The sequence below is a fragment of the Strigops habroptila genome, chromosome 5 (assembly GCF_004027225.2).
Source record: "Strigops habroptila isolate Jane chromosome 5, bStrHab1.2.pri, whole genome shotgun sequence".
NCBI classification, from domain to species: Eukaryota; Metazoa; Chordata; class Aves; order Psittaciformes; family Psittacidae; genus Strigops; species Strigops habroptila.
This window is the reverse complement of record NC_044281.2, coordinates 40,169,115-40,186,705: the sequence shown is the minus strand read 5'-3', so window position 1 is coordinate 40,186,705 and position 17,591 is coordinate 40,169,115. Positions and strand designations below refer to the sequence as shown.

At 39.1% G+C, this 17,591-nt stretch overlaps 1 protein-coding gene across 14 annotated transcripts in view; it reads right to left on the bottom strand.

Annotated features, from left to right (window-relative positions):
- Positions 1–17,591, bottom strand: part of PCDH15 (protocadherin related 15) — an 805,351-nt gene that overhangs the window by 85,329 nt on the left and 702,431 nt on the right. For all 14 annotated transcript variants that reach the window (XM_030486584.1, XM_030486585.2, XM_032919940.1 and 11 more), the window contains 2 exons: positions 16,986–17,126; positions 13,447–13,559 (listed from right to left, as the gene is read on the bottom strand). In XM_030486584.1, the coding sequence (XP_030342444.1) occupies positions 13,447–13,559; positions 16,986–17,126 (254 nt within the window). The remainder of the gene's footprint in view (positions 1–13,446; positions 13,560–16,985; positions 17,127–17,591) is intronic.

Here is a 17,591-nt window from a genome sequence, read left to right as displayed (position 1 = left end):
AAGGGTTATACTTCTCTTGCTCCTTCCAGGTTCTTGCTCTCACCTTAATCCAATTATGGCACTGTATTGCTGGCTTGACCGCTCATGCTCCAGATTATACCACCTGTAACAAAGATGCCAAAGGCAAACTGTATCCATGGCCCATAGGACTAAGTTTTATTCTTCCTTCCCCTCTTGTAACATCTTCCACTGCTTTATTTACTTTCTTTTTTTTGTTTTTGCTTCCTGTGGAGGGCCAGTCTGTCTTAAATTAAAATGCTGTATCTCACTTAGCATGGCGAGGTATCAGTTCTTCTAAGCATCCTGAGGCCTTCCACTATACAAATAATGGGGAGAAAACACTGTTTCAGGCTGAGCCACAGTGGATCATGTAATAGTGACTGTACTGAAATGCTGACCGCCCAATTTTTTCAAAGAAAAGGATGGTAAATTCACTTTTTACTCAAACACACTTGAACAGAGAAGATTACTCTGGCTCACACCCTTCTGCCTCAAGTGTCCTATCTGCAGTAGAAGTAAAATTCATTATTGCTACCTGATTTAAGCTGCAAAACTAGCACTATAAAATGCTTATTAATATGCATTTTACAAACGCAAAGGTTAATCTTAGAAATAGGAAAAAAGTCTGTCAAATCTGAAAGCATTTCAAGCTGTAACTCTTTTGATGAGGTTAGAGAGGAAAATAAAGATCGTTTTTATATTGCATTATATATAATGTTTTCTTTTTCTTCCGAAGGCATATAATTTGAACAAAAACCCTCATGACTCTGTATACACAAACCCCACATTTCATCTGAAGCACACTTTCAGCATATTCTTTTAATGGAAATGGCTTTGAAACTTCCCCTCTAACATATCTGAATTCAATGAATTGATAGATCCATACCAATTAGCAAACATCTTTTGTGTTTGCTATGAGAGGCTATAGAGCGAGTGGACAGAAAACTGCCACAGTGATTGTACTGATTTCTTTTCCCTGATTTAACTAAGGTGATCAGGTTCAATGAGAGCTGGATTAAAACATACAGGTAGTCTCTTAAGAACATTTTGCTGAATTGTAGAGAAGTGAACCGTCAAAAGACAAGGGTATTCAGCTGACAATATACTGTTCTTTACCCTGTACTATAAGCTCTAACAAGTTCTCTTTGGGGTAAGTTCATTATTTTCCAATTTTTGAAGGACTAAGATGTACAACAGTGGGTTTTTTTGGGTTTTTTTGGTTTTTTGAGTTTTTTTGTAAGTGGTAGACATGCTATATGAAGCTGTTTTGGGGGACAGGCAAGGGCATTTTTATACAATAATTTTGCATTACTGGATGAGAAAGATTGGTTATTTTTGTGAGAAAACGTGATACTAGCAAAGCAGTGCAATCCAGTCCAAGCAACCCAGAGAAGACTTAGAAAACTGACAGCATAGTGAGAGGGAAGGGTACTACTGTGACTTCAACACGACTAGGATTCAGAGCATCTGAAGGTATTTTTGTCTGATAATGTTTGCAATACCTTATCGAGCCTCTGAGTGCAACTGCCAATATAGTCATTACCCTGCCAGTCACAGGCTCTGATCATACCTAACAGTACATTTCTGTCACTGTCACCTGCGGGGGATTGGCACACCACTGCCTTACAGTCCAGTCCTGATTTGTCTTAAATATTTTAAATGAAACTGTTACTTTCTGCTGTTCTGAACAAAACACCTTCTCAAATATGTGATTTCCAATATTCCTCCCCAATACTTACATGCATGGCTATCCACATACAGTCACTGAGTGTAAGAAAGTCCTGTGCATTAACATGATAATTCACTTGCATCCCATAAATCTTAGGGTGAAATGGGATAAACAGCAACTAACACACACCCCACATGGCCACCTCAGCTGCAACTCAGTCTACTCATAATCTTAATCTTTCTTACTGAACACTTTCCTTTGCATAACCATTTTATTGACCATCACAAAATAAATATATTTCTGGACCAATGTTTAGTTCATTCACATGGTATTTTTCTGTAACCATCCCAGCAATGTGCAATTTAAGTTGGTCAGTCTTCGCTTTAATGTTTTCACAGAAATAGTAAATGGTATTTTGTCAACATCCAAGATAGGATGGATTCCAGGAGAAGCCCCCATAGCTGCAGTGGCAGTGCAATAAAACCCCTGTAGGATCCCTGGACCCACTGAACCTCCCCAAACCCTTCTTCACAACCTCTGGTGGGAAAAGAGTGCATGAAAGCACCGAAGTGTAAAAAAGGGGCAGCCTCAGGGTTTTGTGCTATGCTGAGATTAGATTGGTATCTGATGGCCTCAGATTTGGGCAGAACGAATGAATTTAAAATTACAAAATAGATACTCAATAATAAGTCTTCTGTCCCACTCTTCTGATTTGGTTACCCCTGCACAAATTCAAGATTTATCTGTACTTCTTTGAGGCTTCTACTGCATTGCTTACTCTGCTTCAGTATGAAACCATGCCACAAAATGTGCTTGCCCCTCAGGAAAAAAAAAAAAAAAAGTAACACCAAACTAGAACAGGACTAAAATAAAGACATTATCTATATACAAAAACACTGAAAAGAGATACAAATTGAAAAAGAATATTTTTTCATTTGCTATGTCTCAATTATGTATATCTTGATCAGACAAGGAAATGTAGACAGAACATGTGTCAAATACATTGCAGAGCATAACTATTAATATCTAAAGTTAAATTTTAACTTTTCCTCTTTTCTGCTTCTTTTTTCCCTTTGCTAAGCACATCACACTTTCATCAGTTTCTCATTTTGCCTGATATCCAATATGCTTTAAATTCACCATGAAACTTTTCTATCTCCAAAAGCATGAACAGGAGATTTAATAAAAAATTAAATTTTAAACCAGCAAAGCCAATAATAAATTGGAAAATTGGTTTAGTACTGAAGTTTAATAGTGTGATGTATATGTACTCTGTATTAGAGACTTCAGACGACTGAAGTCTCTTTTGTGGATTATATTTCCATTCATGGAGGTCCATAAACATACCTCAGAACTTAACTATTTTTGTTTGGTTGGTTGTTTAATTATATTGCTAAGATTCGTAGCTCAACTTGATTAAAATGCCATTTGGACCTCTCCTGGTAAAATTGTCTTCCTACCTGCTCTCACATTACAGCTTCTTAAAGCATTTTAGTCTTTCAAGTCTCAAGGGCATTTTATCTGAAACTATTCCACGCTTTTCTAACTGAAACGTGTTTTTGAGCAGCATACCCATTCCTGCACAGACACTTTTCATCTGACACCTCACGGGAAGTGATTTCACTTGACTTTTTTTCTGTCTGATGCTTTGCATTAAAAGAAGCTACATAAGCCATTAAACCCAACTGAATCTATGTATTTTTATAGAGAAAAGTCGAGTGTAGACAGAGCACTAGAGTGTCTAAAGTGAGGCAAGCTAACAATGAAGTTATATGGAAACTAAAATAGCTAATAAAATCTCTGCAAACAGACACACTTGAGTTGGTCTGGATATGCAGCTGAGTTTTTAAAATTGTGAAAAAAGTACAAGTTTCTAACTGGTGCAGCAAAACAAATAGTAAAGAAACAAGAAAGCAAGATGTAAACATCATGATGGCAATTCTCTTAATCCTTTCACAAACACATTTAGACTATCTTGGCTTCCTGTCCATGCTCAATAAAAGAAGGACCTAGACATTTTAGAGCTACAAACCCCCATTGCTAGTGGGTTAATAGTGCAACTGTAACAATCTGAACAGTTTGTCAGAGACAGTGATTTTATTTTTTTTTTTTCCTGGAAAAGAGTATTTTCTTCTTAATTAGATTTATTTTTCAAGCAGTTTATCTTCAAAATGTCCTGAAAAGGGTCATGTATTCCTTACTGTCCTTAATACCCTTACTTGCCATCTTAGTTCTCAGATTGGTTTAAGACATTCTGACCTTTTCACAGTATTTCTCTCTAAAACAGATGACAAGGGAATCTGGATATAGTTATAGTGAAGCCCTGTCATAACCTACTGTCTTTTAAACCAAATGTCAAATTTTGTTCCTGTGAACTATTTGTCATGAGGCATAATGTGTTTGTGTTATCCCATCAATCTTCCTAAATTAAAGCTAAGGACATGAAGACATAAAAATTTCTGTCAGGATTATTACAGAAGCAAAAAAGCAAAAAAAAATTTCCCATCAAGCACAATGTAGGACACACTTACATACTTGAATTAGTCAGACAGACAGGTACCGATAAGATCAGTTCTAAGACCAGGATAATGCTGTGGCTTTGTGCTCCCATTATACACTGCCGAAAGTCAACATGGTTTGATACTATAGATGTGTATTATTTCTATTCCATATTCACACTCCTACAGTGACTTAGTTCTACATTTCATTAAACTGCAACATGTTGTTGAAAGCTCTGACCCTTATCCTCACCAAGCACAGCTAAGCAGGTTCCCTACATGGATCCGGACCTTGTGCTTACCTCTTCTGGTATAACCAGGTAACATGCAGCTAGATTAATTTCACCATAATATTTCATTGGGAAAAAAAAATACTTAAAATGAGAGTTTCCTTTTCATTTGGTAAAAAGAAATAGAAGATTTTAATAAAATGCAACATAGCACTACTAAAACAAGGAAAAACGGGAAAAAAGTGTGATCCTTCTAGTACATTGTAATCATCTGCTAACTAGCTTGCTAATTTTCCAGTGGCAAGCCACGTTTCAGTATCTGCTTGTAGAAATAATTTCCCAACTTTTATAACCAGATGCAAAGTGTGCTTTCCTATATTTATTACAAACCAACTAAGTACTAGAACACCACCATAAAATATCAATTCTAAAGGCAAAGTCATACATATTTTGCAAAAGTCAAGCTTCCACTGACATCTGAGGGCAAGTTAAAAATGCATGTTGGAACCTATGCATCACTCCTCTAGTTTCAGTTTGAAGAAAACATTGGCTATATTTCTCCCTCACCTCAGAAATGCTGCATCAAAAATATCGCCAGTGGTATTTCACTCTTTTTCAGGATTTTAATTCATAAAATGTAAAAGGAAATTCTGTTAGGGAAAGGTGAGTGAAGCAGTCATAAGACTTAGATATCTTAGCAAAAGGATCACCTAAATGGATGTTTTAAATCTTCCATCATCAAACAAAATACTTTTGAGAGACAAAACTAAAACCCCAAGCACTCCTGTTACAACAAGGGGAAAAAGACCCCCTAACTGAGCACTACTTAAAATGGCAGTGAACTCTAATAAGAAGGAAAAAATGAAAACTTAATTAAACAGAGGCTTAAAGAAATACAGCTCATGAGCAGCTTGATGAAAACCCAACTGCATCTAAGGCAGAAATTTATATAATGCCACTTCAGCACATGATTTCATTTAGGAAACATCTTGAGTCCCTGAAGAATGCCATCTTACTTATAGGAAGCAAGGTATGAATTCTCAAATTACTTCTCAAAGCAATATGTGAGATAAAAAAATAAGTCGGTAAGAAAATAGCTTTGGAAATCTCACTGTTGCCAACAACCCCAAAAATATTCCCTTCCCCTCCACATCCCTGGTGTATATGGTTTGGTTTTTTTTCTCCTGTTCTGCTCTTTATTTGGACAAAGGATATTCTCAGTTGCAGTTCTCATTTCTGACCAGAATTTATGACTTCTTATTTTTTAAAAACTTGTATTGATGATTTTGTTCCTCTCCCTGGAATAACTAATTTCTTTTAATACTTGTCTTTTTCTCTCATGCATTGTAAAGAAAGCTGACTGAAGTAGTAGGATACTCATGATAAGAAAAGCACAGTTCCTTCTGTAAGACCTCAGACATTCATGACATTGTGGATGGTGTTCTGGCACCTTTTCAAAGGAGACACCAAACTAGAGAGATTTCAAACATGAAATGCTACCCATACCCTCAATGCCACTGTGCAGGATTCCTCATTTCCTATTTCACAATGAGAATAACTATTTGACTATAAATAACTATTTAACAGCAGTAAACCAGAGAACTGGGAAAAGGCTCTTGGAATAACACTTTCAACTAACTCCTGATATCCCTCCATAATTTTGTTTTGTGAAATCCTATGATACATAGCCATTTGCTTGGATTGTCTCCGTCTGTAGTATTGAAAGACTTAATTAAGTGGAAAACATTTGATTGTGTCTTCTACTGCATGAGCAAGAAGTCCACATGCCACAAAATCTCCTTTTTTAACCAGAACACATTTTCGCAGCAGAGTGGTGTTGCTCATAGAGAACTAAAATGCCACACTACATTTACATCAAGTAATAGCCTCAAATTCTTAACTTCATGTATTTCCTCATAAACTGGAACCAAACTTCAGATTACAAGACGACACTTCTTTCAAACAGGTTGGGGACCTATAATGCAATACTAACAGAAGCTAAAAGTTTCCAGTATTTTCTTTTTTCTGCTATGAAATGGCTGAACACCTGTTTAATGTGCCCACAGGCAATAATTAGGAACCAATGATGGTGCTTTCGGTTAACATTTCCTGCTTCAGCAGTACATTGCTATTAGCAATGACCTTCTAGTTACAGAAGATGTGATATTTATTAATTAACAAAACAAGAAAAAGATCCCAAGTCCCTTTGAACTTTTATTTTTTAAAAATGAGAACATATTCATACGGAGGACAGGCTTGCTAAAAAAAAAAACCAAAAAACTAACCCCCAAAACCCCCAACTCTTTATATTCATCTGAGGTTCACTTTACATCTGGTGTTCATTGTTTCGTAGCGCTACTAATTAGGATCTGTTAATTAAGAACTGAAAGTGCTGCCATTACTTGTTTGGAAGAAATGGAAACTTCTGGATCCATTACTTGCTCAGTCAAAAGGTGATTTGGGTGGATCCTCAGGACAAGAGAATAATAGGATGGGAAAAGAGGACTAAAACCAGCTGATTTGATTTTCCCAAGCAAGTGGGCAATGATTCATAGAATCATAGAATGGTTAGAGTTGGAAGGGACTTTTAAGATTATCTAGTTCTAACCCCCCTGCCACAGGCAGGGACACCTTCCACTAGACCAGGTTGCTCAAAGCCCCACCAAACCTGGCCTTGAACACTTCCAGGGATGGGGCTGCGACACTTCTCTGTTCCACTGCCTCACCACCTTCATACTAAAGAACTTCTTCCTAATGTCTGTTCTAAATCTACCCTTTTTCAGTTTAAAAACATTTCCCCTCATACTAACACTACATGCCCTTCTAAAAAGTCACTCTTCGTATTGTGTTGTAGGTCCCCTTGAGGTACTGGAAGGCTGCTGTAAGGTCTCCCCGGAGTCTTCCCTCCTCCTGGCTGAACAAGCCCACTCTCTCAGCCTGGCTTCACAGGAGAGGTGCTCCAGGCCTCTGATCATCTTCACGGCCCTCCTCTGGACTCGCTCTAGCAGGTCCACATCTGTCTTGTGTTGGGGGCCCCAGAGTTGAAAGTAGCACTGCAGGTGGGGTCTCGCAAGAGTGGAGTAGAGGGGGAGAATCACCTCCCTCAACCTGCTGGCCACACTGCTGGTGGTGCAGCCAAGGATAAGGTTGGCTTTCTGGGCTGCGAGCTCATGTTGAGCTTCTTGTCAACCAACACCCCCAAGTCCTCCTCAGGGCTGCTCTCAATCCAGTCCCCGTGCAGCCTGCATTTGTGCTTGGGATTGCCTTGACCTAGGTGCGGGACCTTGCACTTGGCCTTGTTAAACTTCATCAGGTTTGCATGGGCCCACCTCTGGAGCCTGTCAAAACATCCCTTCCCTCCAGTATGTCGACCACACCGCACGGCTTGGTGTCATCAGCAAACTTGTTGAGGGTGCACTCAATCTCACTGTCTATGTCACTGACAAAGGTGTTAAACAGCACCAGACCCAATACCGAACCCGGAGGAACACCACTTATCACCAGTCTCCACTTGGACATTTAGCCATTGACCACAACTGAGTGTGATCATCCGGCCAATTCCTTAACCACCGAGTGGCACATCCATCAAATCCATGTCTCTCCAATTTAGAGGCAAGGATGCCATGCGGGATAGTGTCAAATGCCTTGCACAAGTCCAGGTAGATGATGTCAATTGCTCTTCCCTTATCCACCAATGCTGTGGCCCCATCGTAGAAGGCCACGAGACTTGGCAGGCACAATTTGCTCTTAGCAAAGCCATGTTGGCCTGTCACTAATCATCCCCTTATTGTGCAGTGCCTTAGCACAGTTTCCGGGAAGATCTGCTCTGTGATCTTGCTCTGACCACCGAGGTAAGACTGACTGGCCTGTAGTTCCCTGGGTCTTCCTTTTTTCCCTTTATAAAAGCAGGGATTATATTTCCCTTTTCCAATCAGCAGGAACTTCACCAGACTGCCACAACTTCTCAAATATGATGGATAATGGCTTGGCAACTACATCTGCCAGCTCCCTCAGGACCCGCGGATGTATCTTGTCAGTCCCATGGACTTGTGCGCTTTCAGATTCCTTAGATGACCTCAAACCTGATCTACTCCTACAGCTGGCAGCATTTTATTCCTCCAGTCCCTGTCTTTGCCTTCTGTGACTGAGACAGTGTAGCTAGAGCTCTTGCTGGTAAAGATTGAAGAAAAAAAGTTGTTGAGTACCTCAGCCTTCTCCATGTCCTGGGTGACCAGGTCTCCTGTTTCCCTCTGGAAAGGGTCCACATTTTCCCTTGTCTTCCTTTTATCCCCAATGTAGCTATAGAAGATTTTCTTGTTGCCCTTAATGTCTTTGGCCAGATTGAGTTCTGTCAGGGCTTTAGCTCTCCTAAACTGATCTCTGGCTGCTCTGACTATTTCTCTATATTCCTTCCAGGCTACTTGTCCTTGTTTCCACCCTCTGCAGGCCTAATTTTTATGCTGGAATTTGCCTAGGAGCTCCTTGGTCATTCACAAAGGCTTCCTGGCACTCCTGCCTGACTTTGTCAGGATGCATCACTCTTGAGCTTGAAGGAGGTGATCCTTGAATATTATCCAACTTCCTTGGGCTCCTCTTCCCTCTGGGGAAGCCAAAGACACAGCTGTTTCACCAGCACTAAGTAGAATGAGATCAAAATCAGCATTAAAAACCTTACTAAACTGTGCAAATGGCCACAGCCTCATTTGGGCAGCAATGCAGAAGTCTCACATGCCATGTGCTGGCATCACCTTGCTGTACCCAGCAACCTTGGGCCCTTTCTCTCCAGACTGTCACTTTGCGGGGAGAGAAGCAGTGGAAGTGGCAGCTCAGGCCTGCCCATACACTGCTGACAACCGCCTCATGCATCAGGTTCAGCACTTGTGCCTCCCTTTGCTGTCAGTGTTTTGAGAGAACCAGCAAAATCTGACTGCCAACCACCCTGCAGGGAGATGCAGTGAGAAGAGCAGCAGCAGCAGCAGTGTCCTTCCCAGGCAGCAAAATGTCAAGTGGGCTCAGAGGTGGACTAGCCATCTATAATTAAATGTCTGCATGTTACAGGCCTTTGATTCTTTTTGATTTTTGCCTCTTCACACTTTCCGTTTTTGTGGAACGAGCAAATAATGTTTGGTTTGGAAAATACTTTATTTAGTGGTTACTGCTGCTGTTGTCTTTCTGAGAGTCATATTTAATATCCATGACAAGGACAGACAAGGATCCAAGTAGAGAAGGATCTACATTGCTAATGCAGTTAAACTCTGTGGCTTCAGAATGAAGATCCAGGCTAGGAGCACTGGGATAGCCTGCAGTACCAGCTGAAGTGCAGTGAAGGCAGTCAGGCTCACATCTAAGGATGCACTAGAGAGAGATATCTGTGGGCTTTGCAGTGTGTATCAATGTCCCCAGAAGACGGCCATGTGTAAGGAGCACTAGGCGTGCATCTTCTGGCCCTTATTAACTATGCTACTGCTACTGCCCCTGGGGTGGCATCTTCACAAGCTGCTGGACCAGATCAAGCAGACCTGCTTGGCTGATGCTGCTCTGCTTCTAACAGGATTTGAGTGTATGGGGAAAAATGTCCTAAAGCATGCTGCACCCAGGCTGCTGGGATGCTTGGCATTGACTTGCTAGTTCCCACCAGAGGGGGTACTTTAGCTTCATCTATCTCAGTCATTAGGAAGGAACTATATTTTATCACTTGTCATAAAGCAACTGCTCCATGTTGTATTTTATGGTTCTCAGAGCTCTTAGGTTCCCCTTGCTGTTTTATATGTATAGCACAGCAGCATTTAGAAGTCTCCAATATAATTTACAATCCAAACAAAGATGGTGAGGGGAAAGAGAGACTAATTAATTTACCCCAAATTATGGAATAATGCAGAAGGAGAGGTAGTGACTAAAATGGAAATCTCCAATGCTTATGTGCTTGACTGCTGCCTTGTGTGGAAGTCACTTTAAGGCATGAATAATAATAAATCAAAGCCTCCCTTAGTGTGAACAGGACTCCAAGCTGAGACCCAAATGCACTGGTGTACTGACAGCAGAGACCTGCCAGACCAACAGCTCAAGGCAGAGTTATACTTTTATCTCCTTATCTGCCTAACGAGGCTATGCCTTTTTGACCATGCCATCTGGTCCCCTCTCCCCTACTTTTTTTGTATTTATTTCTGATTTGGAATACATGCTGCCACTGCACAGGCAGCTTTATTCTGTAAAACTGTTCAACTGTGACCTTTTTCTGAATACACAGAAATGAAGTTTGTAAAACAGCTAGAAAATGGTGCTGGAATCATCAGATTATGATAATTATGCAAGCAAAGATCAATACTAATCCACTGTAAAGCCACTAATTCTCAATCGTTCGGAAATTCTTGTATCTGCACCCAGTGGTTTCTCATCTGGCAAGCAGCACCATTACTCTGTACTGACATTTACCCTAAAGATATACTATGTCAAATGAAAAACAAGGTTACATGAAACCTGCCAGCGTCGGCTTGCATCACTGTCAAGAAACCAAACACGAAGTGCAGCTTGCAGAGTATGACAATCCCTGAAAACCTGAGGAATCAAAACTAGTCCTGCTCCAAAATGTTTGAGAGAGTTTCAGAACTGAATCAGAAAGTTACGAGGTTTTTTTAATTTAATTTCTGACACTGAAGAAAATGAGTAAATGCATTTGCTGTCTCCAAAAGATTTAAAGAGTTTTTTTACGATGGTGTACACCAAAGAATTTACCAAGAATGGAATAGCGCTATTTCTTTGGAAAGAGAAACTAGGTTATGCAGTTAATCCTGATGAATTTGCATGGAGGAGAAGATAATATGGGTTTTTCAGTAGCCATCTAAGGGTATTATGGGATATGAGCCACTTTCTTCTGCAAGCTTTCTTCACTGTAGTGAGGTAAAAGTTTTATCCTACCCTAGGATAAAACTGGAGCTCAAGGTGGCCTCAGGAAGCGTGAGCTCAGTTCATTGTTCAGAAGAATTGTTCATTGCTCCTGAACCTGAAAGTTGCTTCTCACAATCCTGCAAACAAAAATGCTGTGTTGGTTGACATAACTGCAAGATACATCTTCTACACTGGAGAGGTGGATCACAAAGTGTTCCAAGTACTTCTGAGGCTGGGCTCGTGCTGGATTTGGCCTGAGCAGTCTAGCACTGTGGCTGCATTGTAGCCTCTTCCAAAACACACTGCTGGCGATCACATTTGCCACCAGATAAGGTTCAAAGACAAGCTTTTTAAAGGTGAAGGCCATTTGGAATAAAGTTATAAAAGAAAAAGGCAACAAAGTGCATTACTAAATATGCCTCTAGCAGTGAAGAGTCTTCTTTAGAGGTTCCAATCCCCTGTCTGGCTCCCGAGGCTAGATAAATTAGCTTTTGTAATTTACCCAAAATGTGAAGTATCATGGAAAGGTCTCATAGTATCGTATTTTCATGTTCTTTGTTAAATATAGCTACACATTTTTATTTTTTTTTTCCTCACAGCTATGCATATTGGACCTGTTAGCTTTTGTCTTGCAAACAGTAACACAGAAGTTAAGTCTACTACAGAAAGCTTTAAATATGATTCAGAAATTGCATGCACCGACATGATATCTGAAATTATAGTAACCAATGGAAACATTTTCAAAGGACTACCTTTTGCTACATTACTTAAACTACACTTCATACTTTTGAAGATAACTAATAAAATATAGGGAGCAGCAGGAATTATTCCTCTCAAGAAAAATCCTTCTTCAAAAGATTATAATTTGCACTATCATTAAACCCAAAGTTTATAATTTTGCACTATTCCTTCAGGTTTCATATTTATTTCAAGATTTATCATGACATTAGTAGAGGACTAACAGTATTTTGCTATTTTTTGGGTTTTTATTATATTGCTTCAAAATGTTAATACCGTAATCATGAGGAAAAATAGCATGAATATAATGAATTTTTTGTCTGAACTCCTTAAGACAGCTGAGCAAGTCCTCTCATTAGGGTCTTGTGAAGCCAATAATATTACATTCAATTTCTGTTTTCTGATTTTCTGCAGTACTTTGTTTTGAAAATATACTATTTTGAAAACCCCACTATATTCTGATACTGATTATGTCGCTACACTGGAATCAAGAGCACATACTGCAGCAAGGCTGTAACTTCTTGACATCAGGAGGCTGGCTGCATTGATCCTATCACTTCCTACTATTATATAGATGTCAAATCATTTATGAATACATTCTCTGTAACAAAATTTAACAAAATAATCATCTTTTGCACCTTTTTTTTTTTTTTTACTTAATTTTAAGAAAATGGGGTTGATTTTATTAAATTGCCAGAGGGTAAACTTTATAGAATCATGATGCTGTAGTAATCACTATCATCTTCCCTTCTAAAGTCAGAGTCTGAATTCTCTCATATCCCACATGAATGGTTTACAGAATCAAAACACACTCAAATATGACTGACATTTTCAACAGCTTCAGAGAGGATAATTTCAAACAAACCTTTCCTCACTGTCATTGTCACCTACAGTCCAAATCTTTTCAGTTGGAGACAACCTGTTAAGACAGTAAAATTGTACCACTATCTAATATGATTAGGGAATGGCTGGCTTCAAAATAACTTGTGGCTAAGAGAAAGAAGCAACTCTAAAGTATTTTGCGACCCTCACTTTGTCAAACACGAGTGCTGCAAAGAAGTCTTGCATGTAATTTCACATAGTCATGCTTCTGGTGGATTTGAGCGCTGACTGCTCTCTCCTCAGAGCAGCATCCGATTTATTTCCTGAAGAAGAGTTTGTATCAGTAAATATGTTATCAGTTCTCAGTACACGAGGGTTTTGGTACTTTTGTTCAAACCTTATTTTTGTGTCTTATTTCCTTCCGTGAGCCAAAATGAACAGCAGAAGGTACAGAAGTTCAGGTATATGCAGGGGAAGCACTTCCACACTGACAATACAGTATTTTTTTATTCCACATGTCTTAGAATAGCATTCAAGCAGGAATTTATTTCAACTTAAAAAAAAAAACCAAAACAGTTGTAATGTGAATGAATAAATGCTTTACCTGTATTCATCCTGTGTAAACCGTGGAATTACTGAAGGCTGCAGTACAGCAATTTCTACAGTGGTGGTGTTGAACTTCACAGGATCCCCATCATCATATGCAATGACCACTAGCTATAAACAATACAGAAAATCACTCTCTTACTATAGGCAAGAATATTTTTTATACTGACTTGCAACAATACTTCCTGTATTTTCAGGGTCTAAAAAGTCAGATGAGATTTACTTTCACTGAAAATCATATATTGCATAAGAACAAAACATAGATTAAAAAGGTGACAGCCACCCACAAGTTGAACAATCTCCTAGAAAATTTAGAGATACACAGTAAACTGTAACTAAAATACAACAGTCTTGTACAAATACCTCTCCAAAACACATAACCAAGCTTGAGCACATTTTTCAGGTGATTCCCTTCACATCTAACCACAGACTGTCTTTACTCAGAACTCCAGAATCAATTTCATCTTCTGTAATGGAATATAGTTCGGTTCTACATTTATGCATTTTTTTAATTGAAAAACCACCTGTATCTTCCAATAAACAGGAAAAGTGTTGCTGACATTAATATCTAAAAACAAGGTCTGATATCAAAACAAAACAATTAAGGTTATCTCCCCCCAAAAAAAATCCTCTTAAGAGATTCTTGTTCTGGCTTCTGCTGGGATAAAGTTAATTTTCTTCCTCATAGCTGGTATAGTGCTGTGTTTTGGCTTTAGTCTGAGAATAATGCTGATAACACTCCTATGTTTTAGTTGTTGCTGAGTAATGCTTACCCTCATTGAGGACTTTTCCGTCTGTCATGCTCTGCTGCATGAGAGGAGGCACGCAGACAGGACAGCTGACCCAAACTAGCTAAAGGGATATTCCATACCATAGAACACCACGCTTGGTATATAAACTTGGGGGAGTTGGCTGGGGGCCACCAATCACTGCTTGGGGATGGGCCGAGCATCAGCCAGTGAGTAGTGAGCAACCATATTGCACGTTACTTGTGTTTCTTGAATTTTTATTTGTCCTTCTTTTTGGGTTCCCTATTATTATTATAATTATTATGATTTCTATTATTATTATTATATTTTATTTCATTTCAATTATTAAACTGTTCTTATCTCAACCTGTGGATTTTACCTTCTTCCAGTTCTCCTCCCCACACCTTGGGGGGCCGGTTGTATGCATGAGAGAGAGCTGTGTTGTATTTAGTTGCTGGCTGGACTCAAGCCAGGACAATGCTCTGTATGCTAAAACATGCACGAGACCAGAAGACTTTCTCCACAGGTGGCCTACTATAAATCTTTTCCTTATCTGATCTTTACACATGTCTATTCTTTCATTTAATCTGTGCTTTTCTGCTGCAACAAACAGGTTCAGCAGTTTTCAGCTTTCATATGAAGGTAAGCTGCCTGGTAGCAAAAGGATGAGACCAGCCCACTGAATATGGAGTAATGGACAGTTTTCAAGTTTCCTCTCTCTCTAAATTTGTCCTTATTTCAAGCGGTCACTAGACGGAGCATGCCAGCACCTCATTCTAGCAAAGGGTTTCCAACTCATTCCTGCGAGTTTAAGCTATTCTCAAACTAGGTTGGTGAAGAGACAGCTTAAAGCAAAAGAAGGAATTTTTTCACCCTATATATTAGAGGACTCCACAGTGCAAGATATGATAATCGCAGACAGTATGAGTATTTTAAAAATTAACTGGGAAAATTCCCAGAAGATTCAGGCGCAGCTAGAAACCCAATGGTCTAGATGCAAATACTAACTCGAAGTCTCCACATCACTGATTTCTGGATTCTTCTCTGTGCTTCTTTCCTAAGCATTCATATTTTTTGAAAAGTACTGCTTTGCTAAATTTACCATTGGTCTACCCTAATACAGAGCAGTTTTCATATAGAAATGTAGCTCGATGTACATGTTACCTGTATTACGTGTCAGAGCTTCAGAAAACAGCCACACAAATTAATTACTGAGAAGTAAAAATAAAAAATATAACAACAGAAAAGTTACACTCTAGTGATGTTAACCAAGAGATAATTTTCTTTCCCACTAAGTTTTATTATGTTAGTTAAAAACTGAAAAGGACTCAAATTAGCACTGTCCTAAGTTCCTAAAATAGTGGTAGCATTACAACGCTACTCAAGCTCACAGTAGCGCTTGATGGGAGATTCAGAAATGGAAAACCATGGACAGCTTTATTCCTTATAATGGAAAAGTATGCAAATAAACTTCTCTTTAATCCTTATTTCAAAAATAAATAACTGAAAGAAGAAACAAAATATACCTTAACGACCATACAGATTGGCAGTTTTCAAGCAGAGAAACTACTTATAAACTTCCATATATTATAGATAACTTCTTTTTGCTTACTGACTATGCTAGTTTTGGCTGGGGTAGAGTTAATTTTCTTCATAGTAGCTGATATGGGGCTCTGGTTTGGATTTGTGCTGGAAACAGTGCTGATAATTCAGGGATGTTTAGTTATTGCTGAGCAGTGTTTACACAGAGTCAAGGCCTTTTCTGTGTCTCACCCCACCCCACCAGCGAGTAGGCTGGGAGTGCACAAGAAGTTGGGAGGGGACACAGCTGGAACAGCTGACCCCAACTGACTAAAGGAATATTCCATGCGAAATGGCATCATGCTCAGCATATAAATCTGGGGGAAGAAGGAGGAAGGTGGGGGGGAGGCATTCAGAGGGATGGCGTTTGTCTTCCCAAGTAAGAGGGAAACTTTCTGTTAAACATGACAGAGCCCTTCTTTCCTGGAGATGGCTGAACACACACCTGTTAATGGGAAGGAGTGAATGAATGCCTTGTTTTGCTTTGTTTGCATGCATGGCTTTTGCTTTCCCTGTTAAACTGTCCTCATCTCAACCCACAAGTTTTCTCACTTTCACTCCTCCAATTCTCTCCCCGATCCCACTGGGGGAGTGAGCAAGTGGCTGTGTGATGCTTAGTTGCCATCTGGGGTTAAAGTACAACACTGACACACTTCAATTTTCATTTTTAACTACCCCCTCCGCTTATGGATTTAAGAGGGGATATCTGTCACAATGATTTTGATTAAAATCATAACTTAGTCCATACTAATTACACTTGAGACTCTTCAAGAACAATAACAACACAGTAGTAATTTAAATCTCCTTAAAGACAGACTCGTGAACAGGAAGTACCAAACTACCCACTGCACAATAACTTTCTTTGCAAGATATCTCGCTATTCTTAAGAAGTTCTCACAAAATTGTTATGATGACAACCCTGTTGAAAACAAAGAGATCACAAAGGTAACTTTCAAAAGATGAGGTTGCCTCCCTGTTTCTTCCATCCTTCTAACAGTAGCAATCACATCCACTCAAGATGTTTCTGAAATTAAAAAAGCACAGAACATGTGCCGGGAAGAAATTAAGAAAGTAAAGAAACAAACAAAATCAAAAATTCACATCTTTCTATGCAATATAAAACAACACAGAGAAACACAAAGATAGAAGGAATTCTATCAAATACAGGCAACATTTACTAACAATAAACAGCTATATGAGTTCATACCTTAAACACTGTACTTGGCTCTTCATTTAGGTTTACTCGGGTTACTACACGTCCTGAGTTTTCCTCCACGTCAAAAATACTAGCACTGTAAGGAAACTGGACAACATCTACTTTGTATCGGACTCGACTTGCTGGTGTGCCCTATAAGGCAAGAACAAAGCAACTTACATATTTTTGTATTTTTACACATCTCATGAAGTTAGTAAAGGATTAAAAAGCAACACTGGTAAACAGATCATCAAGAACAAAACTTTGTTTGTCTTCCTCATAACTGGATTTATTACTGAGCATGCCCTCTGCTTCCCCCCAAAATACCTTACAGTGACATCTGAGAGGTCCAGCAAGAAAATGACCACAGGTTTGGAAAGAAGTGAGCTGAAAAACACATCTACTTAAATATAGACAGAAGCAGTAATCTGGTTTATAACTACTGCAATTTTTAAATAACAGAAAATAGGCACGGTTTAATGTTGGTTAATACACCTTTCAAAAATGCTAACGTTATAAAAACTCCTTTGAAGTTCAAGAAACTTCTAAATATTCTAAAAACTTTAACATGTATTCAGCTTGTCCTGAAAGTCACAGTGTCTTGTTGCTGAAGATGGA